Raw genomic sequence first — 22916 nt, 5'->3', positions numbered from 1 at the left:
ATGACTTGAAGATCCTATTCATCAGAAACGAAATTCAGTGAGCTACGAATTCACAAAATAAGTTAAACCATACAGCAATAGTCCAGCCACAACCTGGCCCCATGGGCCCTTGACAGAACCTGGCCCCATGGGCTACTTCAAGATTAAGCTTACACAAGATAAGCTGAAACATCATTGGATATCTTCCCTTCACGCAACAAAAACTGTAACACATTTATTTAAACGATGATAACGAAGAAAGAACTCTATAACGATGTTGATAGTAAAAAAATATATTCCAAAAAAATATAATTTTTTTATTTGTATTGTTAATGCGGATGTATTTATTTCCATAATTTGATTCATTATTTTCGTGTCTACAAATGCATTTTATTTACTAATGTTACTAATGGCTATAACTTGTTAGTCACTAGTAGAATAGCTGTACAATTTGCGAAGATAGCAGTAGCGTTAGTTCTAGCTTTGGAAAATTACACGTATATCGTGTATACAGGACTGCCTCTAATGCGCATCCTTATTTGAATTCAGCTGTAATACTCATCAAATTTGTGTACGCTTCTTCTTGCTTTATTCTACTTTATCGAAATATTCTCATTCGAAATGGTTTTAAGATTTCTGAGTACTCTTTAGAAAAGAAGGTTCTTAATTTATATTTTAATAATTCGTGCCAAACGTTCTCAAAAGTTTGGATATAAATAATATATAATACCTATATATAAATTTTTCAAATCAAGTTTTCTATCATTAGTCGTAATTATTTTAACAGTGATTTATTAAATCTTCATATTTTACTAATTCTCTATGCAAACGAGTAATATGGAAATATTAAAGCACTTACAAAATCTTCTTTAAATGAAATGTTCAGAGTGCTATTATTGCGAATTTTTTACTTTCTGTTCAATCAACACGCCACTGGAAAAATAAGGCTGCTGTCAAGAAGCATGTGCTTGTATATTTCTTTCCTTGTCTTAACTACAATTTTACATTTTACATACAAAATACAATATAAAATTAAAATTTAAAGGTATATGTACAGAAAATTATCAACAAGTTAAATCACGGTCGTGTACTTAGTTATTATTCTAACTTTTTAAAATTCAATCAAAACGAATTACGAATATATTCTACTTTTATTTTATTTTAATTTTATTATAATGCCTAAAGCTTCAGCGCCAAAAAAGAAAGCTGCAAAAGGATACGCATTAGCGGAATCTTTGCCAGTAGGCGAAGTTCTTCAAGATATTTCCAAAAAGCAGTGGAAGTTGGGTCCTGTTGTAGGCCATGGTGGCTTTGGCGCAATATATTCAGCCCGACCAGCTACCGATAATGGTAGCAAATATCCCTATGTTGTGAAAATAGTGAGTATAATTTGATTAAGGGAATATCCACGGCGAAGTAACACTAGGATCTTTCCAAATGGCCTTCTTGACATAAACATTACAATATATTCTTTAATTCAACTATTCCTAACCTACTGTTAATTAGTAATTCCTATTCTACAATTTGATCTACCAGTAGTTTTCATTTTCATAGTATCATTAGGACTATATGCTCTGCTTTTGTGATTCCAGTTCCAGTTCAGCTTATTAACTGGAAGGGGTCAATTCTCTGGAGTTATCTGGTCTGCTCTGTTTTCAAATAGTGGGAGGATATGTATAATTGTATTTTATTTATAACAATTAAGAAAATTTGAAATTAGTACATTAGAGACATTATTTGAAATGTTGTTAAACAGTGAACAACTTTAGAACATAGGTAACTTAAAGACTAGGTAATACCAAATCTAATGTTAGTGTGTTCCGTAATTGCTATGAATCACACTGAACTAAAAACAATAGTATATTTGACAGTATATTTTGTCTCTAATTATACATCGATGTAGCGTGTTTCAAAGGTGTAACATCATAATGTCCTTACTTATTTCATTTATGATCTTCATTATCACTGGCTCGACAATCTTTTTTGAGTTTAGGCTTATTCCAGGATTCTTTTTCATTATGATCTGTGCTGATTCTCTCATTTCTGATAATGCTGATCAAAATATATTAAATATTCAAATGGCATTTGGCAACTACATTAAAAATCAGTCCCTTTAAGTAAGATGCAAAAAATGGAACTCTCTAAGTATATATTTAAATAATCAATATATCACTTTACTTTAAATTTTAGGAACCTCATTCAAATGGGCCTTTATTTGTGGAGATGCATTTTTATATGAGAAATGCTAAACAAGTTGATGGTGAGTTTTTGAAATTTTTCTAGTTATTTTATGTACAAGGAGGGTTTGACATTAGTCTAATTTATTTTTCAACATAAATTTAGCGAAATTCGCTTACAGCTAGTAGTAGATAAATGAAATGATCATAAGCTTAACCTTGTTCCCTAAATGAGGCATCCATGAGTAACATAATCCTCACCAGATAGTCAAATAACCAAACTATACATTATAATCTTAAAATTCTGACAATCGTCTTTGTGATGCTTTAAGTTTGTTTAAATGTTATTTTTTTCAAATTTAAAATGATGCTGAATACTTCTTCAAGTTTGAATTCTTCCGAAAATGAATTTATATATGTCGCCACTCAAAAGTTTACAGCAAAAGAATGAATTGTCATAATTATTCATAATAAAATTACTTTATTCAATTTTAAACGTATTATTTAAATTTTAAATATACAGAAAACATAGTACCTATGCAGCTTTGCGCCTATATATTTCTACAGTTCTATATTTATATTTAGTCAATTTTCTTACTTTTAGTGGAGGATTTTAAGAAGAAAATGGGTCTAAAGACTTTAGGAATGCCAATATACATAGGATCTGGGTCGCACGAATACCGTGGAGATAAATATAGATTCATTGTAATGGAGCAATTTGGCAAGGATTTGTGGAAGACATTTTTGGAAAATAAACGGGTATTTCCAGCCTCTACGGTATTTAAAATAGCGCTGCAAATGGTAAGTAACTGGAAGTTTCTTTTATATTTCGACTTGATAGTTCCTTGACTTGGTTAGGATTGATAAGCTTTAGTTAGGTTAGGGTAGACTTGTTAGTTTTATTTGACCAAGCTTCCTCGCAAATTGCTTCTTTGCTGGTTTGGGATTTAGGAAGGCCTGCCGTCAGGCTTATGTAAGATTGGGAATTCTTACTGTACCAGCATAGGACATTCTAGAAAACCTTCGATTCATGAAGAGGAATAGTAATCTTTATAGATTTCACAAAGTGTTATCAGCAGATTACGATATTAAGCACAAGCAGAATATGATACCAGCATATTGGCATTTGAAAAGTTGTCAAAATGGACCAAAGTATTGGGCAATAAAATGTTGTATTGTTTGCCTGAGAATATCAGAAACTAGCCTGAAAAGAAATTTGAAAATAAAATTAAAAAAATATTGATAACAAATTCCTTTTATACAATTCATGAATATCTACAACATAATTTTAATTTTAATTGAGATTTTGTACACATTTGACTGTGTAAGATTTTTTATTTTTAACATGAATACACAGTATTGCGTATTGAGCAGTTTATCCTTTTTGTCATCTTATCTTGCTCAGGTTTGCTCTAATTTGATTACTTCTAAGCCTTTATCCCATTTTTCACTTTTTGTATGCTTGTTGTACCAAACGTGCTTATTTCAATGTAGCCCATATAACAGTTGCATCTCGAGACAATGATCTGTGTTCGGGAACCGCGATGGAGATCGACGCACTGATGCAGGCAAATAGAGGTGGACTATCCCAGAATATTCTAGTATATAATAAGTAGCGATGATATTAGCCAAAGTTGGTTGATATTTTTATTTAAAAATGCTACAGTGTGAGATTTAAAAAGCAGTGACTTGAAAAAGACTTTTGAACTTTTAAAAAGTATTGTTCGTCGGGATATCCGCGTAGTTCGGTAGTGATCTTTGTAAAAAAAAGAACATTTAAAAGGTACGTGTGTGCCTGACCAAAGATGTGGCTTGCAGAACTTTCAGTAAAACAGTTGCATGAGCAACTTGAAAAACTCGATGAACACTGCAGCGGGTCCAAGAAGATCCTCCAAGAATCCTCTGAAGAATGTTCTCAACAAGAATGGAGATGACCCATAGACATTCCAGTTTCAATCACCACAAGAAACAGTTTTAACAAAAATGAATGAGAAATTTGAAAATGTTTTTCAAATGATCGAAGAAACAATTAGAAAAAATGATAATAAATTCAAAAATGTTTCTAGAAGATTCGACGAGAAATTTGAAAATATCTCGCAAACGATTGAAGAAACTTCTTAAATTATTAAAGAAGCAGCTAGACAAAATGACGAGAAATTCGAAGAAGTTTCTAGAACATTCGATAAGATACAGAAAAATGGAAACGACATAGAAGAGAAGATCAAACAATTAAACCATGATAACCAATACAAAACTGCTATCACCAGTTAATGCAGTAGTTTTAGATCCTATAGTGAAAGAAGAATCACCTAGACAAGAAACGACACATCTTATGATATTCAAATTGCCACCATTTAATGGAAAGTCTTCTTGGTCCATATACCTTAGACAATTTGAAGCTATTGCGACAGGCAATCATTGCACAGAACAAGAAAAGGCTGTTTCCTTGACTGCTGCTTTACGAGGTGATGCTGCGGATATCCTAAGATCGATTCCTAAGGGCCAAGAAAAATGTTACCAGACCTTGTTCAATGCCCATCTACAACAAGTCTACAAGGCGCAACTAAGAAGTAGAATTCAACGAGCAAGTGAAAATTTGCAAGAGTTTGAAGCAGATGTTGCTTGTATATTGCGGTTGGCTTATCCGGAGGTACCAGACAACATTTTGGAAGAAATTGCTGTAAATACCTTCGTCAATGGGTTCAAAGAAAGTGAATTACAGAAAGCTTTACTACTAGCAAGACCGAAAGTTCTAGATGAAGCGCTCGCTATTGCCTTGGAACATGAAACAGCTAGTCAAACTTCACGGAGCCATCGAGTAAGAACCATTGAAGAAGGGGACGAACCAAACGATGAACGTCTGGAAGAAATGGTACGAAAAGTAGTTCGTAACACCATGCCGAAGAGACGCGAACCCAGATGTTGGAATGGTTACGATGTAGGTCACATTCGCCGTAAATTGCAAGAAAATAATACAACAGTCAGAAAGCTAGAACAGATCGAACACTGGGCTGGAAAAAGTCATTCAAATGCTGATGCTCAGTCAAGACGGCCATGCAGTGCAAATTGTAACCACTGTCATAAATTGGATTTGCCCCGTGAGACGAACCACCGTCATTAATGATCAATGGCAGCCTCAACAGCTAAAAGACGCTCAAGCAGATCATCATAAGTGGCTCGACAATCCGTTGTGGATCTTGGCCTGCTCACAAAGAAGTCGCCACTCCTGTCGATTCCTGGCAACTTCCCTCCATCTTCTAACCCCTAGAATCTGTAGGTCTTCTTCCACATCATCAATCCATCTCATTCGTGGTCGTCCTCTGCTTCTTGTGCCCTCTGGTTTTGAAAATGTTAATCTCTTCGTGTATTCGTGATCTGACATCCTAGCAATGTGTCCAGCCCATCTAAGTCTCTGCTCAAGCAGATGATCCATCTATAAAAAGAGTATGGGATTGGATGCGTCGAAGTGAAAGACCTTGGCAAGACATTAGTGCATGTAGTCCAGAAGTCAAGTCTGACTGGAGCCAATGGAATTGCCTAGTACTAAAATATGATCTTCTGTATAGAACCTTTGAGAACGATGATGGTACATAATTTAAGCTTCAATTGATTGTATCTAAAAGTAAAGTGTCAGAAGTATTGCGTCAGTTGCATGACGGTGCATCAGGTGGACACTTTATTATACGAAGACTCTGCAAAAAGTTCGAGAATGGTTCTATTGTGTGAACTGTAAAGATAATGTATGAAGATGGTGCCGGAAATGTTAACTGTGTGCAACCAGTAATGGTCCAGTTGGTAAAAAGAGGGCACCCATGAAACAGTACAATATTGGCCAGTGACAGAATGAAAGCTTTGAAGTAGGTGCTCTTGTTTGGCTTTATAATCCACAACGTCGTCGAGGCTTGTCTCCTAAACTGCAAAGACAACGGGAACGTCCGTATGAAAGAGAATAAATGGCGTAATATACCGAATTAAGAAGTTGCCGAATGGTAAACCAAAAGTAGTTCACATAAATCGTCTTGCAGCTTATGCTGGCTCAAATGAAACAGAAGAAGCACGAACCCTTCAACATGAGATCAAAGATGACCGGCGACCAAGCTTTAATGAATTTATGTCAAATTACGCAGAGAGAAAGAGTTCTAGATTCGGCGTGACCACAGAAGTTCAACAGGATCTTTTTAGCGTTCCGCATAACGTCTATCTAGCCCACTGTGTTGCCCAAGATCTTGAGATAACTAGAGGAATCTCATCCATATTTTATAAGAAGTTCGGTCGTTCGGACGAGTTAAAAAATCAGCAGCCTAAAGTTGGAAGAGTACTGAGATTAGAAGATGGTCCTCGATCTTTGCTGTATATGGTGATCAGGAAGTCATATACAGACAGGGCAAGCTACGAGGATATATGCCGTGCTCTAATTAATTTGAAGAAAATCGTGTGCAATTATGACATCAAGAATTTGGCCTTACCCAAGATCCATGCACTAGATAATCTGGATTGGAAGATTGTCAGAATCATACTTGAAGTGATCTTCCGAGAATCCGGCGTACGAATTACTGTGTGTTGCATTAATCCGAAGAGATCGTTTCTATTTCTTTCTGAGGTGTTCATGCAGAGCTGGAGAGTCCTGTAGATTCCGCCATTCTGGGTCTACATATAGAGTTGCTGATCGGGACGCTCAGATCTAAGAGGGGAGCAGTGTACTGAACGTGCTTATTTCGACGTAGCCCATATAACGGTTGCATCTCGAGAGACGACGATGATCTGCCTTCGTGAACCTTCCGGATGTATCGACTTGGATGGAATCGAAGCGTTAATGCAAGTGAATAGAGGTGGACTATTCCATAATATTCTAGTACATAATAACTTTATATATATATATATATATATATATATATATATATATATATATATATATATATATATATATATGTTAGTTTTGATATTTCCGCGGGAGCTGTATGTTATATCAATGGTATTTGATCCACTCGAACATCGACAAGAAGCAGACCATCCAGAGAGACTTGAAAATGGCAAGTGAGATCTTGCCGAAACGTCGTCAAAATGGTTTTTATCAAAACCAACAACATTTAACGCGGAGTCAAACCCGGAATACCATTGATATAATATATATATATATATATATATATATATATATATATATATATATATATATATATATATATATATATATCTACCTACGGCATAAAGTGGACTCCGCCCATGTTAAAATTCAGGTTCAAGTGAGCTCAATGGTCAAGTGGCCACCGATATACGGAGCTCACTTGACCATTCCATAATATTGGCTCTGTCGATTCGTCAACATGTATAGTTTCACAATTTTTAAAAATTTTGTGGAGCCCCTAAGTACCCCTGTATCATGAATGTATATCGCTTAGTTCACGTGTATATATTATAGGGGTCGTTCAGATCTTTTTCCGTGTATATTGGAACCATAAGTATATCGGTTTAAGTAAGCTCTGATAGTTTGGCAACTATGGGATTAAGCCGTTTATTTCCAGCGGATATTCTAAACGGTTCATATGGACTCCTTACTTTTGTTATCATTCATACGCATTTCAGTATGTAACAGATATGTGTACTACCAAATACCTCTTTTTGGTAGGTACGTGCTTTTCTAAAAATAAATTTATAGATACAAAAGGATTTTATTACCAAGTTGGATGTGTTTTTTCATATGCGAAAATTTTCTAATGTATTTTGTTAACGTGAGTATGTCTTTATACGTTTTATTTAAGAATCCGGTTAATAAGAACTTCTTTTATTTCATCCATTGTTTCATGATATCTTATATACAGCTTTTTTATTATTTTATTTCTTCTATTTTATTATTTTATTTTTTTATCTGTGTACTACATATAATTCTGGATAGAAGGTTATCTCAAAATGAATATTTAAGTGCTAAAATAGATATTTTTTTGTTAAAATGGGTAGTAGTGCACAAAAAAGGGAAGAATGATTAATTTATCTAACATGAATTATACAACTTCACCAATATTACATATTTCTGAATGTTTTATCTCCTATTTAGGGGTAATATGTAATCAATATAAGTGGAGTTAGTGTCAAATTTGCAATGATCTAAGTAATAGCTTACTGACTGTACTTTACATGTTTAGTTCACATAAATAAACCTTGTCCCTTCAGAAAAGAGCGATTCGAATGGTAAAGTTTACTAAGAAAGTGTGATAAGTCTTGTACCACCCCACATGCACACAAGTTAACCGGTGTTTGCAGGCCAGAGTCCTCCTGGCAGATTTAAGAAAGTTTAGTTGTGTACGCGAAAGTATACATACGGATCCCGAAAGTGTTAACCTATTACAGAGTTCACTTAATCCTACGTGTTGCTCGGAGTCTACATAAAGCGCTACGCAGATAATAATATACACGGTGTATATTCTACTGGAGTTAGTATAATACCGTTTTAGAACGGAGCTTACATTAACCGCTAGATGTCTTGCTTTTTTATGTATATTTTACCTCTTTAGTCTACTTTCTTTTCCGTATAAATTATGTACATTATAATTTTTCGCGGTACTATTCACGATGGGATTTGAGCTTTTTTACAACTCCTCTCCAATCACTTCTCTTCGCTGCCTAAACCTTCTGTCCACTCTTCAAGTACAACATTGTTTTTAATTGTCCAAGAGGTACATTCCCTCATCCATCTGTAGGTATTTCTTTGATGGGGCTTTTGACGGGTGATACAAAAATGGATTAATAATAAATACCCAGGAAGACAACTTACCTGTAAAAATTATCAATCTAACAACTTTGATAATCTTCAATTGTAATTTTTCTAAATGTTGAGTAAGTCTTGTGAAGGCTGCCAACATATCTGCCCAGAAAAAATAAGTTGGGATCAATTCTGTAGAACAAGGTGGTAAATGAATCATTTTGCTCGACGATATTGCCCGTTGAGCAAAAGAAAAGTCATAACTAACAAAGATTTTCCTATAATATGGTGTTTGTTCCATTTCAAAGCATATTAACATAAACAAACTCTTGAATTATCAATTACGTTCTTTTAAGATTTTGTTTTTTAGTTGGACGTTCTAGAATACATTCACAGCAAAGGTTTTGTGCACGCAGATCTCAAAGGAGCCAACATTTTAATGGGCGTAACCAAAGAGACTGCGAATAAACAATTATACCTGATAGATTTCGGTCTAGCCACCAAATATTACGATCAGCCCGATTTTAAACCGAATCCCAAGAAGGCCCATGATGGTACCATAGAATATTTAAGCAGAGATGCTCACCAAGGAGGTAAGTTTTTGTGGTTTGTCATGATTTCCTTTAGAATAATCATTTGTTGAACTCTTTATAATTATATCAGTAAACTAACCCTCATTATTTTTGTAATATAGAGCAGGGGTTCCTAAAGTTTTAAGATAACGAAATACCCGCCAAATACCTTTTCTTTTATGGAACGCCCTATCAAATGATTACAAATCAAAGATACTGTAATTTATGTTTTATAAAAAACATGTTGATGGTTAAAAGTCGAAACCTCATAAGTCAAAATTTTAAATTGTTTTGGAGATCGTAAAAACGTCGATGATTACTTCATCGTTTTTCTTTCTTAGTATTTATTTAGTTATTACGTTAGAAAAAACATGGCAATACATAATTTTCATGAATCTGGGGTTTTGCCAGAACATTGGGACAATATTTTCAACCTAAATCCTTATAAATCTAAAAATGGCAAATTTTCAACTTACGAGGTTTTGACATTATTTAACCGTCGCTATTGTTACATTTTAGTTCAGACCAGACGAGGAGATTTAGAAATTCTTGCCTATAATATCATCCAGTGGCTTGGATGCACTCTCCCCTGGGAAAAGAATTTGAAAGATCCTAACAACGTTCACAAATCCAAAGAGGAATATATGTCAGACATTCCAAAATTCATGAAAACATGCTTTACGAGTGAATCTCCACCAGGTAGGTACCATAATAAAATAAAAAACCGAGAATTACGATTTAAATAAAATTAAAATATTATTAACTGTACTAACAGGTTGACTGCCAAGCTGATTTAGTACTATTTGCCAACGGCAAAGTGTGTACCTATATGGTGCATTGTATGTACCTGTATAGATGCACAAGCTTAATATTTCATATGAGAATTTTAATCAGTTGGCCTCCTAGATCAATTTTGGAAATATAACCTATTATTTTTTGGCAAGAATGTTTCAAAATAATACACCATTTTAAGTGAAAAGAAAAATAGTTTATTCATCAAATAAAAACACATCAAAAATATCGATTAATGCAATTTAAAGACATAATCAGTGCAGAGGTATTTATAACAAATCGGACAACGTGTCTACACTTTATTAGAAGTTTGTTGTGCTTCTTTTCGTCCCTCTTTTGTTTGTGTTCTGTAAAATGTGACGATTTATATTTTCAGAACTTTCTGCCGTCTTTTTTGCTAGAAGACTTTTCAACAACTCTTCTTTAAATTCTGTAATTTTCATTTTTTTGTTTGTTGTCTCTGAATTCTACATATACATTGCGTTTACTACGGTTTTATTTAGAATAGTCTCGAATGCAACTTTTCGATACCATTTTACAGATCTTCTTAAAGCTCGATGGTAGGATGCCATCTTCTTCTTTTGGTGCCTATCCTCTGTGGAAGTTGGCAATCACGTTGATCCATACAACTTTGTTGACAGCTGCTCTAAATAGGTGTGTGGTAGTCATTCCTGCCCACTGTCTGATGTTCTTCAACCACGATGTCCTTCTGCGCCCTTGAGATCTTTTGCCTTCTATCTTGCCTTGTAAAATTAGTTGAATTCGTTGATACTTCTCATTGCGCATCACATGCCCTAAGTATGTCATCTTTCTGATTTTCACGATACGCATAATTTCCAGATCTTCATTCATACGTTGGATCACGGTGTTGTTTGTAACATGATGGATATAGGAAATTCTTAGCATGCGGCGGTAGCACTTCATTTCGATGGCTTCTAATCGTTTGGATGTTGCCTCCGTCAAGGTTCAGGCTTCGACTCCATATAAAAGGGTAGAAAATACATAGCATCTCACGACTCGTGTTCTTATATCAATGTTCAGGTGTATATTACATAAAATCTTCCTGAGGCAAGTGAAGACAGCTCTCGCCTTTTCTATCATCATCATCATCATTGGCTCCACAACCCATGGTGTTCCGTTGGATGGCAGCTATAATATATCGTATAATTCTTTTTCTCTAATATTTTATTTCCCAACCATCTCATTTCCTGAAGTGCAATGATATCGCTCTTATATATTTCTACAATGAGAGACTGCAAGGCTTCTGGCCTGTATAGAGATCTTACATTCCACGAGAATAATCCTAAATCATTGTCCTTTTTCGCGCCGAGTCGTCGTCTAGATTTCAGTCCGGAAACTTTACCTTGAATTCTCGTAACACTTTTTTCTTTAACGTTTCTTTTACTACTTCAGATGGTATTTGCTTCCTGTTAGCACGTAGTGTTCCAACTCAATGAGTAGAATTTTGAAGCACTCTTTTGCGACGTGTACCAATTGTCAGTAAATAATGTATATTCAAAATTTAAATAAGGAGCCATTAACTCCATAACCACTTTCTCTGATACTGGCGCATATTGTCCACTGCTTCTTTTCCGCAGTATATTTTAAATTTCAACGTATAATATGATTCAGAACAAAGTTTAAATATTTTTATTCCGTAACGATGCCTTTTATTCTGAATGTATTGACGTAAAGAAAGCCTGCCCAAAAAAGGAATCATAGATTTATCAATACATACAGACTGGGTTGGGCAGAGAGCCATATTGGAAGTTTTTTGTCATCATATCAATTAAGTTTTGGACTTTATATATTCTATCGCCTTCAGGTGCTTTTGAATTAGAGAAATGTAGCATACTAAGTAAGAGTTCAAATCGGTTTCTTGGTATGTAGTCGCTTACTATACTGGTCGACAACCATACCTACAAATATGCCTCCACTCTTCCCTACCTAGGCTCAATAATAAATGACAAAAACAACATCAGTCAAGAAATACAAGCACGGATTCTTAGCGGTAATAAGTGCTTTTATGCATACAAAGACTTAATGAAAAGTAAGTTACTGAATCGTGAGTCTAAGCTTAAAATCTACAAAACAGTAATTAGACCAGTGGTCACATATGGATGTGAAACGTAGACCCTCTCAACCACTGATGAAAATCAACTGAGAATATTTGAGCGCAAAATACAAAGATATTTGGACCAACCCAATGCAGCGATGGTTCGTGGAGAATTAAAATGAATCACGAGCTGGAAGAACTAATGCAGAGCGCAGATATTGTTAGATTTGTAAAGTCACAAAACCAAACTGGCTTGGTAACCTAGAAAGAATGCCAGATAATCGAGCTGTAAAAGTAGTCCAGAGATGGAAGCACCAAGGAAACAGAACAAGAGGAAGGCCCCGTAAAAGATGGATAGACGACGTAGAGAGGGATCTTAAAACCATGAATATCAGGCAGTGGCGAAGGAAAGTATCCGGCAGGGCAGAATGGAAGAACATTGTTAAGCAGGCCAAGACTCACAAAGGGTTGTAGCACCATTAGAAGAAGAAGAAGACTATACTGGTCAACAAATAGTTATTGTTTTTCCAGTAATGTGAAATTGAAGGCTTTGGTAAAGTCCCATCCTTAATACCAATCCAAGAAATGTGCGGATTTCTTCATTGTTAGTGAGAATCCATTGTTGCACTCGAGAACATCTTTTAACAATCGGAGAATTTAGCCGTTGAATAGCGTAGCGATTGGTGTCTTGAACAATCATTGAAATAACATTATCATCCAAGAATGGTTCAAAAAAATCAATTGGATTTCCATAGTGTAAAGTCTTCATTGTTTTTATTTTAGATAATATTTTTAACTTTTGAGGTGTCTGGTCTGCTCCAATCAGATACAGTACCTAAAAAATAAATAAAAAAAGTTAATATAATATTCGACTTACAATGATTTCATAAAAATTACCTGGTAAGAGCAGTGTATTTGCTACTCTAGGTGGATTAGCGGGGTCAGTGGCGTCATCACTCTCTATATTACTCAACGCCTCGTCATTATTCGCTGTAAAATTGGAAAATTGAGGTCTAAATCACCATCATCAAACTCGCTTTCACTTCCTATAAAAGGCGTAGGAATCTCTCTGTATAATCGTAACACACGTTATGTTTCTCGGTCATCCATCTTGCTGAACCGTCAGTCAACTAACAAGAGCTGCTATTCTCTATAAATAGTTCAACACTGACAAGAGCCGACTGCATCAACTTCGTGCCAAATCGGGATGGACAAGGTTAAATTAAATTACTATAGAAGAATAAAAAAAAAATACTATAGAAGACTCAAAATATTATAACGATAATCAAATATTTAAATAAAAAGCCGATTTAACAAACAATACGGTGTGGCTCCCAGGAACGATATATTGATTTTCCCAAACAAGCTTATGGATATGATAGTGTGCACCATATTGGTGCACATGGCAGTCAACCTGTTAAAGGATTAAAGTTGGTATCTGACTGTCTTTTATATAATCATATCATCGATGTACCGATAATGGTTCTTACTGCACAATAATTCTTGTGTTCTTTTTCAGCTCCCTTAGTTATATTGTTGAAGTATTTGTTAACCCTAAAACACAATTCCAACCCAGACTATAAAAAAATTAAAAGTATTTTGTCAAACGGTCTGGATGCGGGCGATAGCGTTGGAAAACCTTTCAACTTTTCCATCAGTAAAGCTTCTTCTAATAAAACGCCCTCCAAGAGGACACCTTCAAAGAAAACACCTTCCAAAATTCCTACTAAGAGGACAGGCAAAGGTATTTCTGCTGTTACGCCGAAGAGAAGATCTGCAAGAAATGATGACGCAAATTCTACTCTAGAAGAGGAAAATGTTGATGAAGAGGAAGATAGTTCAGGTAAAGCGAATTGTATACTGTAAAGTTTTGTGTTCTGTTCTAATTGTAAAAATATACCTTCAGGTGATAACATTGAAGAAGTTAACTCCAAGAAGTCACCTTCAAAGAAAATATCCTCCAAGATGTCTACAAAAAGGAATAACCAAGGTGTTACCTCGAGAAGAAGATATGCAAGAAATAATGATGCAGATTCTACTCTAGAAGAAGAGGAAAATGTAGATGAAGAGGAATATAGTTCAGGTAAAGTGAATTTGGTGCCCTAAAATTTTGTGTTCTGTTCTAATTGTGAAAATGTACCTTCAGGTGATAACAAGACACCTTCAAAGAAAACGCCATCCAAAACTGCTACTAAAAGGAAAGACCAAGGTGTTTCTGCTGCTACTTCGAAAAAAAGATCTGCAAGGAATCATGACGCAGATTCTAGTCTAGAAGAGGAAAACGTGGATGAAGAGGAAGATAGTGAAGGTAAAGCAAATTTTACACTGAAAAATTATTAACTTAATGTGGTGTTATTATATGTTGTTAGATGATTGGATCGAGGAACTGAACTCTTCTGTTAGTAAAGTGTCGTCCGAGAAAAGTCCGTCAAAGAAATCTCCTTCTAAGAAAACCCTTTCCAAGTCACCCACAAAAAGAAAAAGTAACGGAATTTCTAAGGTTTCGCTGAAAAAAAGATCTAAAAGAAGCGAAGCTCTAGATTCCACCCTAGAAGAGAAAGAAAACTGGGATGAAATCGAAAGTGGTTTAGGTAAGTTTTACAGACAGCTTTGATATTGTTCTGAAGCTATTTTCTTGTGGCATGTTAAAGTAATTACTATTTAAATGGGAGTAAGCCACAATTAAAGGTTAAATAAGTTTATTGACGTTTCAATTTCCACTTCGGAAATCGTTCTCAAAATACAAACAGTAAATTAAACAAATTTTGTTTTTTTGTTACTTGGTGAAAAATTCTTCGAATAATTAAATTTTATCTGACTCATTTATATTGACAATTCAGACATACATTATACATTTTAAAGTAGACGACTTTAAAATGATAGTGCCAATATTGTTGAGTTGCGTTCCTGGGACGACTTTACTTGTAAGATAGTTCATTCGATTACATGAAATCAACTTTAACTTGAGAATATCTGTCAGAAAATATCATATCATGTAATTCGTCTTTAAAAAGACAAGATAGGAAAAAAAAAGACAAGAAAGAAAAAAAACTCAATTTGATCACTAGGAATGATCCACGTGGCGCCCTCTATGACAAAACGTAAAATTGTAAATAAAATACTATTTCTTGTCTAAGATTATGCCTCTGTGCCAATTTTGATAGCAATTTATAAATATACAGGGAAACTATTAGCAAAAAACGAAACACAAAAATTAACTTTAAAACTCTGTATCTTTTTTCTCAGAAACATTTTATTAAGGCATATTTGGCCCAATAGCCATATTTTGGTCCAAATAACCTGTCCTTAGTCTATGTCCCAATAGTTATGACTCACCCTGTATAATATATAAAATACATATTATGTATGTTGTACATATTATGTATGTTGTACATATTATGTATTATGTATATTAGGTATTTTTCTTTTAATAACTTCCTCTTTTAATATGGGTAACCAGATTCTATACATTCTGCCGAGGAATTTGAGACACAATTGGTCTCATTTAGCATAATTAGAGCCGCTTCTTTAATTTTTCTCTTTTTACCATTCGTTTCTTTTAGGACTATATTTGAATCATTCCATTGAACCCTATGTTCATTATCCCACGCGTCTTTACATATTTGAGATCTATCAAATTCTCTATTAATATAAGATTGATGTTCACTTATTCTAACATTTAATGACCTTGATATTTCACCTAAATAAAACTGATCGCATTCACAAGGTATTTGATAAATGCAATTGTTTGCTCTTTCTTGTTCATTTTTAGGTTTGGTTTTAGACAAAATGGATCTCAATGTGTTTGCTGTTTTGAATGTTGTTGAAATGTTGAATTTATTTCCTATCCATTTAAGTTTTTCTGATACAGCTTTGATGTATAGTTTTCCGAGTTTCACGTAATTTCACTTATGTCCAAATATCTAACCTGATTCTCTATTCCTTTTATAACATCTTTGAATTGTTTTCTTGTTTTTCGTAGCGCTAATCCTTTGGTTTACAAAATACCGTGCATAAAATGCACAGCATTGATTTTTTCTATATTGTAAAGGTGGGTACACATATACGAGCCAAACTGTTTGCGAACTGCTCGTGAGCTGTTCGCGAAGAGTTCGTTGAAAATATGTTTATGTTCAGACTATCCAATACCCTAAGTATCTAATAACAAACCAAGAATTAATTTACTTCGTTATTCTAAACATTTCGGTATTTTGTTTACATTATCTGTTATTAATTTCTCTCGTTACTTAAATAAGCCGCGCTCGTTCAGCAATTTTGTTTAACCGAATGATATCATCGCACACTTAGCAGAAACAATTTATAGACACAATTTATAGTTCTGCGAACATTCTTTGTGTTCGTCCCAAAAACCGACATGCTGTGGTTCCTGACGATCAACGAACGAACAGCTCGCAAGCGGTTCGTCCCGTCGTACAAATTAACGAATATAGCGTTCACAAACGGTTCGCGAACAGTTCTGCTCGCATATGTGTACCCGCCTTAATACCACAATTGTAGCGGGTTACTCATATTTTCAATGTAGACCTTTGCGGGTTTGAGGGGAAAGGGAATAAACGAGTCATGGGCGTGCGGTTATTATTAAAAAAATAATCAGGGATTTAGAACGAATTGATTGTCATAAAAATTATTTTCTCATTTTATAGATTCCTTAGAGATGAAGAAAATTAATCTTTGTTAAATATATTTTTTGGTAAAAACCCTTTATCCATTTAATGTCCTTCATTTAACCATGTTTCATCTGTATAATATGTTTTTTTGCATCTCTTCAAAATTCTGCTATTTGTTTCATATACTTTCTGCGCCATAAAATGATTTCTTTTTTAATAAGGATACTATTCCTCTTTCTCTTTAAATACCTAGCTAAGCTCATTTCACGTAAAGTACGTAACAAAACACGTTTTGATATTTTTAGAATATTTTCATGAGATTGAAGAGAAGAAGCAAGTTTTTTATAGTTGTTAATTCCTTTTTGAAACAAATTTCATGTACTGCACGACGAATGACCTTTTTGGTTGTATCATCCAATTTTATTTGTTTCCTTCCTCTTGTATCAAAATTCAAAGTATTCACACACTAGCTTCGGAAACTTTTGTCAAAATACTACATAATATAACTAAAGGGTGATTCATTTAGACGTACTTTTTTTGGTGGGGATGTGATTGGAGATCGTGCATGAATACTGTCAAACTGACATTTCGCTTTTGTTCACTATTTGTTTGACAGTTCATGATGAAAAGACTTAGCCCGGCACAGCGTCTAGAATTTATTAAGTTGTATTTTGAAAATGGGAGTTCTGTGAGGAATGTGTTTGCGCTTAGAGCAATTTAAACAAAATGCCCGTATTTGGGGTGATGAACAACCCAAAGAGGTTCAAGAGTTGCCATCACACCCTGAAAAAACAACTGTTTGGTGTGGTTTATGGGCTGGTGGAATCTTTGGTCCATATTTCTTTAAAACAGAGGCCGGCCAGAATGTTACTGTGAATGGAAACCGTTATCGTGCCATGATTACGGACTATTTGGTACTTGAAATTGAAGCTGGTGGTCTCGGCGACATTTGGTTCCAACAAGATAGCGCCACTTGCCATACAGCCCGTGAAAGCATGGCTTTACTGCGAGAACGATTCGGTGAACAAATTATTTCACGCTTTGGACCAGTGAATCGGCCGCCTAGATCCTGTGACACCTCTAGACTCTTTCTTTTTGGGGCTACCTAAAGTCCAAAGTCTACATGAATAAACCAGATACGATTGAGGCATTGGAGGCCAATATTACTCGAGTCCAATCGAAATGCTGGAACAAGTCATCGAGAATTGGAACTTCAGAATGAACCAATTTAATCGTAGTCATGGCCAACATTTAAAAGAAATTATCTTTAAGAAGTAATTATAAAGAATGGTTCTTTTGTATGATAATAAATATTTTCAAATACCATTTATTTTTTTCATTTTTTTTTCTTGTTGAAAAAAGTACCTCTAAATGAATCACCCTTTACATCGCTTACATTTATTTTTTGTTCTCTGGCTCAAAGTCCTTCAAACCCATTTCCGATCATAATTTTTTCTTCGTGTGTTAAATTGTGACATTTCTTTCTGATACACGGTTCACTATGACTACTGTCAGTCATATTTATTACTTATCACCAAATCGAATTACCTCGAAACTAAATTACTCACAATTTACAAAAAGTAAACGTAAAAGCACCTTCCACTAATAACACTACGAACAATTCTGTTCTCTGCTTTATGAAACTGACTTACAGATAGCATACAATAAAAGAACTACCCGCTGGGCTTGATGAATTAATTCATTTCTTTTTGTGTGGGTCCAATCTCTGATGTTTCGTAGCCAAGATTTCTTCTTTCGTCCTATACCCCTTTTACCTTCAATATTGCCTTCTAATATTACTTGGAGCTGCTCAAATTCCCTACGGCGCATTATGTGTCCTAGATATGACGTCTTTTTAATTTTAATAGTATTGACCAGAGGAGGGCGTGTGTTCATTGCTCTCAGTACTTCTTCATTCGTAGTTCTGCTGGTCCAGCTTATTCTTAGCATTCGGCGGTACATCCACATTTCAAATGAATTTCATTTGTTGACGTCATACTGTTTTAATGTCCAGGTCTCCCAGCCATGTAGTAATAGAGACCACACATAACACTTTAGTGTTCTCAACCTTATTGAGACTGATAGCTTGGGGTTACAGAGCATTTTACGCATATTCATGAAACCAGATCTTGCTATTTCAACGCGTCTTCTAATTTCTTTCGAGTGGTCTAGTTGACTATTTAGTTCTCTGCCCAGGTATATGAAGCTTTGGGAACTCTGAAGGGTGATACCATTTATTTGTATGTTGGGTGTAACTTGTTCATGGGGGTTTTTGTGGAATACCAGAATTTTGGTTTTGGAAAAGTTAATGTCCAAGCCCAGCCTGTGACTTTCTTCTGATAATATGTTCATCAATATATTTAGTTGGTCTTCTGTTTCTGCTAATACTACGGTGTCATCGGCATATCTTATATTGTTAATGATAATTCCATTGGCTCTGGCACCTTCAGGGCGATCTTCAAGAGAAGCTCTGATTATATGTTCGGCATATACATTAAATAATAGGGGGGATAAAATGCACCCTTGACGCACTCCTCGTTCTATGTTGATGTACTTGGTGTTTCCGTTCTCTGTTCGAACGCATCCTGTGTGGTTCCAGTATGTATTACTTATGATAGCTATGTAGTGTCCGTCCAATACTACTTCTTTTAGCACCTCGATCAATTTTCCGTGTTTGATGCGGACAAAGGCCTTTCTATAATCGACAAAGCACACATAAAGCCGTTTTTGAACCTCAAGATACCTTTCCGCCATCAGTGTCAATCCCATAAGTGCTTCTCTAGTGCCTGTACCCTTTCTAAAGCCATATTGAGAACGACTCAGGTATTCTTCACACTTGTTTTGAATTCGGTTATAAATTATTCGCATAAAAATCTAAGCGGCATGACTCATTAGGGATACAGTTGCTAGTTACATCGCATTAATCTACGACGAAATTGTTGATCTCGGACATTATATACCGTTAGAGAAAGATATAAACTACACCATTGCAGATAACTTCAAGTTGAATCATACACGCTGACAAAGTTACATTTTCCCTTGAACATAAATCTTTGCCAAAACATTTGAACAGTTTAAAAATAGACCAGTCAAATTATTGAAATGTATTTCATATAAAATGCGATCTCCTTTCAAGTTATATTCTTTGAACAGTCGGAAGAAGATTTTTGTCAATTTTTAAGATATTAAAAAGTTTCTGCAATGATCCTCTAATTTGGTTAATAAATACTAATTAAATTTTATCCTTTTGTCAGTATTCCAACAACAAAAATATTTTTTACTAAAGAGTAAACATCCAATTTTACTGGCCTATAAAAAATTATTAAAACATGAGTCACGCGCTACAATTGCGGTACTTTGCTGTAGCTGTAGATTACTGTAAAATGTATTTTGCCTTTATTAAACATTTCTATCATTTCAGAGGATGATATAGAAGAAATCATCTCACCAAGTAAACCTAGAAGGAAAATCGTCTCACCAACTCGTAGGAAAACAAAGCCAATTAAGAAGAAACCCACGAGATCTCAATCCCCTGCGAAAACTACAAACACTGTAGAAACGAACGCCATGAGGGAAATACGACAGCGGATATTGGAAAGGGAAAACTCAAAAAAGAAAACGAAGGCACAAGTACCAACAAATGGAGATACGGACGGATATAACGATGCCATGAAAGAAGTCGCGTTAAAGAAAAATGGTCGGATCACTAAAAAAGTCACAAACTGATACTGAAGTTACATACGGTGATCAAGTTATTATATTCGCCCGGTAACATTGAATTTTTTGTTGAAAAATAGTTGATATTCATGCTACAAGATATATTTTAATTTTGGTGTATATTTTTATGTTGTAACTCTTTGTAGAGTTCAAAAGTAGTGGAAAAGAATTAGCTGTGTACATAAAAATGCTTAAAATTACTTTATAGTTCCACCCTTTCGTTTTTTGACCCTTTCTCGACATGTTCATTATGTATTTTAGGGTGTGTATGAAATAAAAATAAAAATATCGGTCCTTAATTTTTGCATATCAATATTTAGGTAGAAAATACTCGCGTATTTTGTCCCTATATACTTATCTATGGAGACGACGGTGTATGATTGCTGTGGTCTCTCTTCAGGACTACTATTAAGTGGGAAAATATGCACATATATTATTTTCTACCTCTATACTTCTTCATTCTTATCATTTGGTTTCATAATTGTTAAAAGTTTATATTGTCTTCCTTTTTCGTTACCAGGCTATTACTTTTATCTAGTTATTATCGACGAGGTCTATATCAGTTCGTAAATTAACGAAAGCTATTATTTCTGAACAAGTTCTGCAGCTGAGAAAGCGTTTTTGTTTATATCATCATCATCTTGGTGCTACAGCCCTTAGAGGGCCTCAACCTTCTCAAGCTTTCTACGCCATTCTATTCTGTCCCTCGCTTGCATTTTCCAGTTGTCGACTCGGATCTTCTCGGCATCTTGTGTTACACCGTCCATCCACCTCAGCTTTGGTCTACCCCGTCTTCTCATTCTCACGGGTTGCGCTGTTAGAATCTTTTTTATCGGTTTTTGTTTATAGCATTTCCGAAATACCACAAGGATGTTTTAGAGCTCTATTTGTGCAGATCTGAAGTGTTTTTCTTGTCCTGTCGTCTATATCGGCGATTAAAAGCTTTTAACCTAATAGTTCCGAATAAACCAGAACAAAATAGTACAGAGGGAGAAAATACAACTTAATATTCTCCCTACTGACTAATATAAATTAACTATGTGAATCAATATGTAGAAAAAAGATAGAAAATAAATATTTTTTCTCTATATGCCAGTCCCGAGAGCAATGCCACAATTACAATAAATATATCTGCTAATATACGTATATTTTTCATACAGCTTCATTATACTTTGCAAAAACGTCATTCGTCCAAGTCTATGAGCCAACTCGTGCTAGATGTACTAATAAGATTTTACCTGCTTTATAAAAATCTAAAAAGAATATTTTATTTAAAATTTGATAATTAGAAAGAAAGAATAAAAGAAATATATTTTGTAGATCAATTATAAACCCTTTTTAAACAAAAAATTCAAGTTTACCAGTGGCATTAATGATACAATCAACTTACAGTATTTCGTACATATTAATGAAAGTTATTTTTATACAAAGTTGCTTTATAAGTGACTTATTTTTTATATTTTATGCTTATTGTATCAGTTTTTTAATTATTGTCGTTTTGTACTGTTCTCTTTTTGTTTACCAAAATTTTTGTCCTTGTAGAAGGATTATTAAATAAATTGAATTTGTGCGGTTGTTTTCTTACCTCCTTTTCCTCCTTCCTTGGTTAGAATTTTAATACAACTTGGAAGTAAGGAAGACAAATAGGGCTGTCAGAGCAAGTGTACTTATATGATATCAAACAAAGGAATACTGGTAAGTGAGTGAGGCTGACCATGTAATGTCCAAATGGAACAGTTTCTTCGATGCGCTGTTAAATGCACATGACGAAGAGGAATTAGCTGAATAAACAATACTAGAATGCGAAGATATCCATGACATACCAACAGGATGAGAAAGGTGAAGAATTATTAGAAAAGCAACTATAGCTAAGTATCAAAAATGTAGACGTTAAATTCGAGGAAATAGTGATGACCATTCGGAGTTATTCTTGGTCTTCCAGTGGCGTGCAAAAACTTTTTTTGTAAGAGTGAGAGGTAGCACTACTTGTATGGCAGAATTTTTACAAATTATATGTACTACTATTTTCTCCCTAGCGCTAAGAAATTTCTAAACCAATATGTGGGATCGGCCATAATGCAACTGAATAATTTAGACATTGGATTATATGGACTAACAAAAAGTATTGTACTTGTATTTCTACAGATGTATTGTAGTTAAAATAATTCGTTTTATAAAATATATTAGGTATATATGTCAAATAATTAAATATATGTTCGTTAATTAACGAATAAAACGTATTCAGCTTGAAGATATTAAGTATGCTATTCGGAGAAAATGTCATGCTTTCTTTTTTCGGAA

General features: G+C 34.5%; 1 protein-coding gene across 1 annotated transcript; it reads left to right on the top strand.

Annotated features, from left to right (window-relative positions):
- The first annotated feature begins 977 nt into the window (after positions 1-977).
- On the top strand, positions 978-22183 carry LOC140443103 (uncharacterized). Its single transcript, XM_072534175.1, has 10 exons — positions 978-1358; positions 2170-2239; positions 2761-2957; positions 9221-9443; positions 9942-10121; positions 13790-14113; positions 14177-14353; positions 14417-14578; positions 14640-14861; positions 20320-22183. The coding sequence occupies exons 1-10, from the start codon at positions 1155-1157 to the stop codon at positions 20622-20624; spliced, it is 2064 nt and encodes a 687-aa protein (XP_072390276.1). The 5' UTR covers positions 978-1154; the 3' UTR covers positions 20625-22183.
- Positions 22184-22916: the final 733 nt, after the last annotated feature.

The sequence above is a fragment of the Diabrotica undecimpunctata genome, chromosome 6, assembly GCF_040954645.1.
Source record: "Diabrotica undecimpunctata isolate CICGRU chromosome 6, icDiaUnde3, whole genome shotgun sequence".
Classification (NCBI taxonomy): domain Eukaryota; kingdom Metazoa; phylum Arthropoda; class Insecta; order Coleoptera; family Chrysomelidae; genus Diabrotica; species Diabrotica undecimpunctata.
This window is presented reverse-complemented; position numbering and strand designations above follow the sequence as displayed.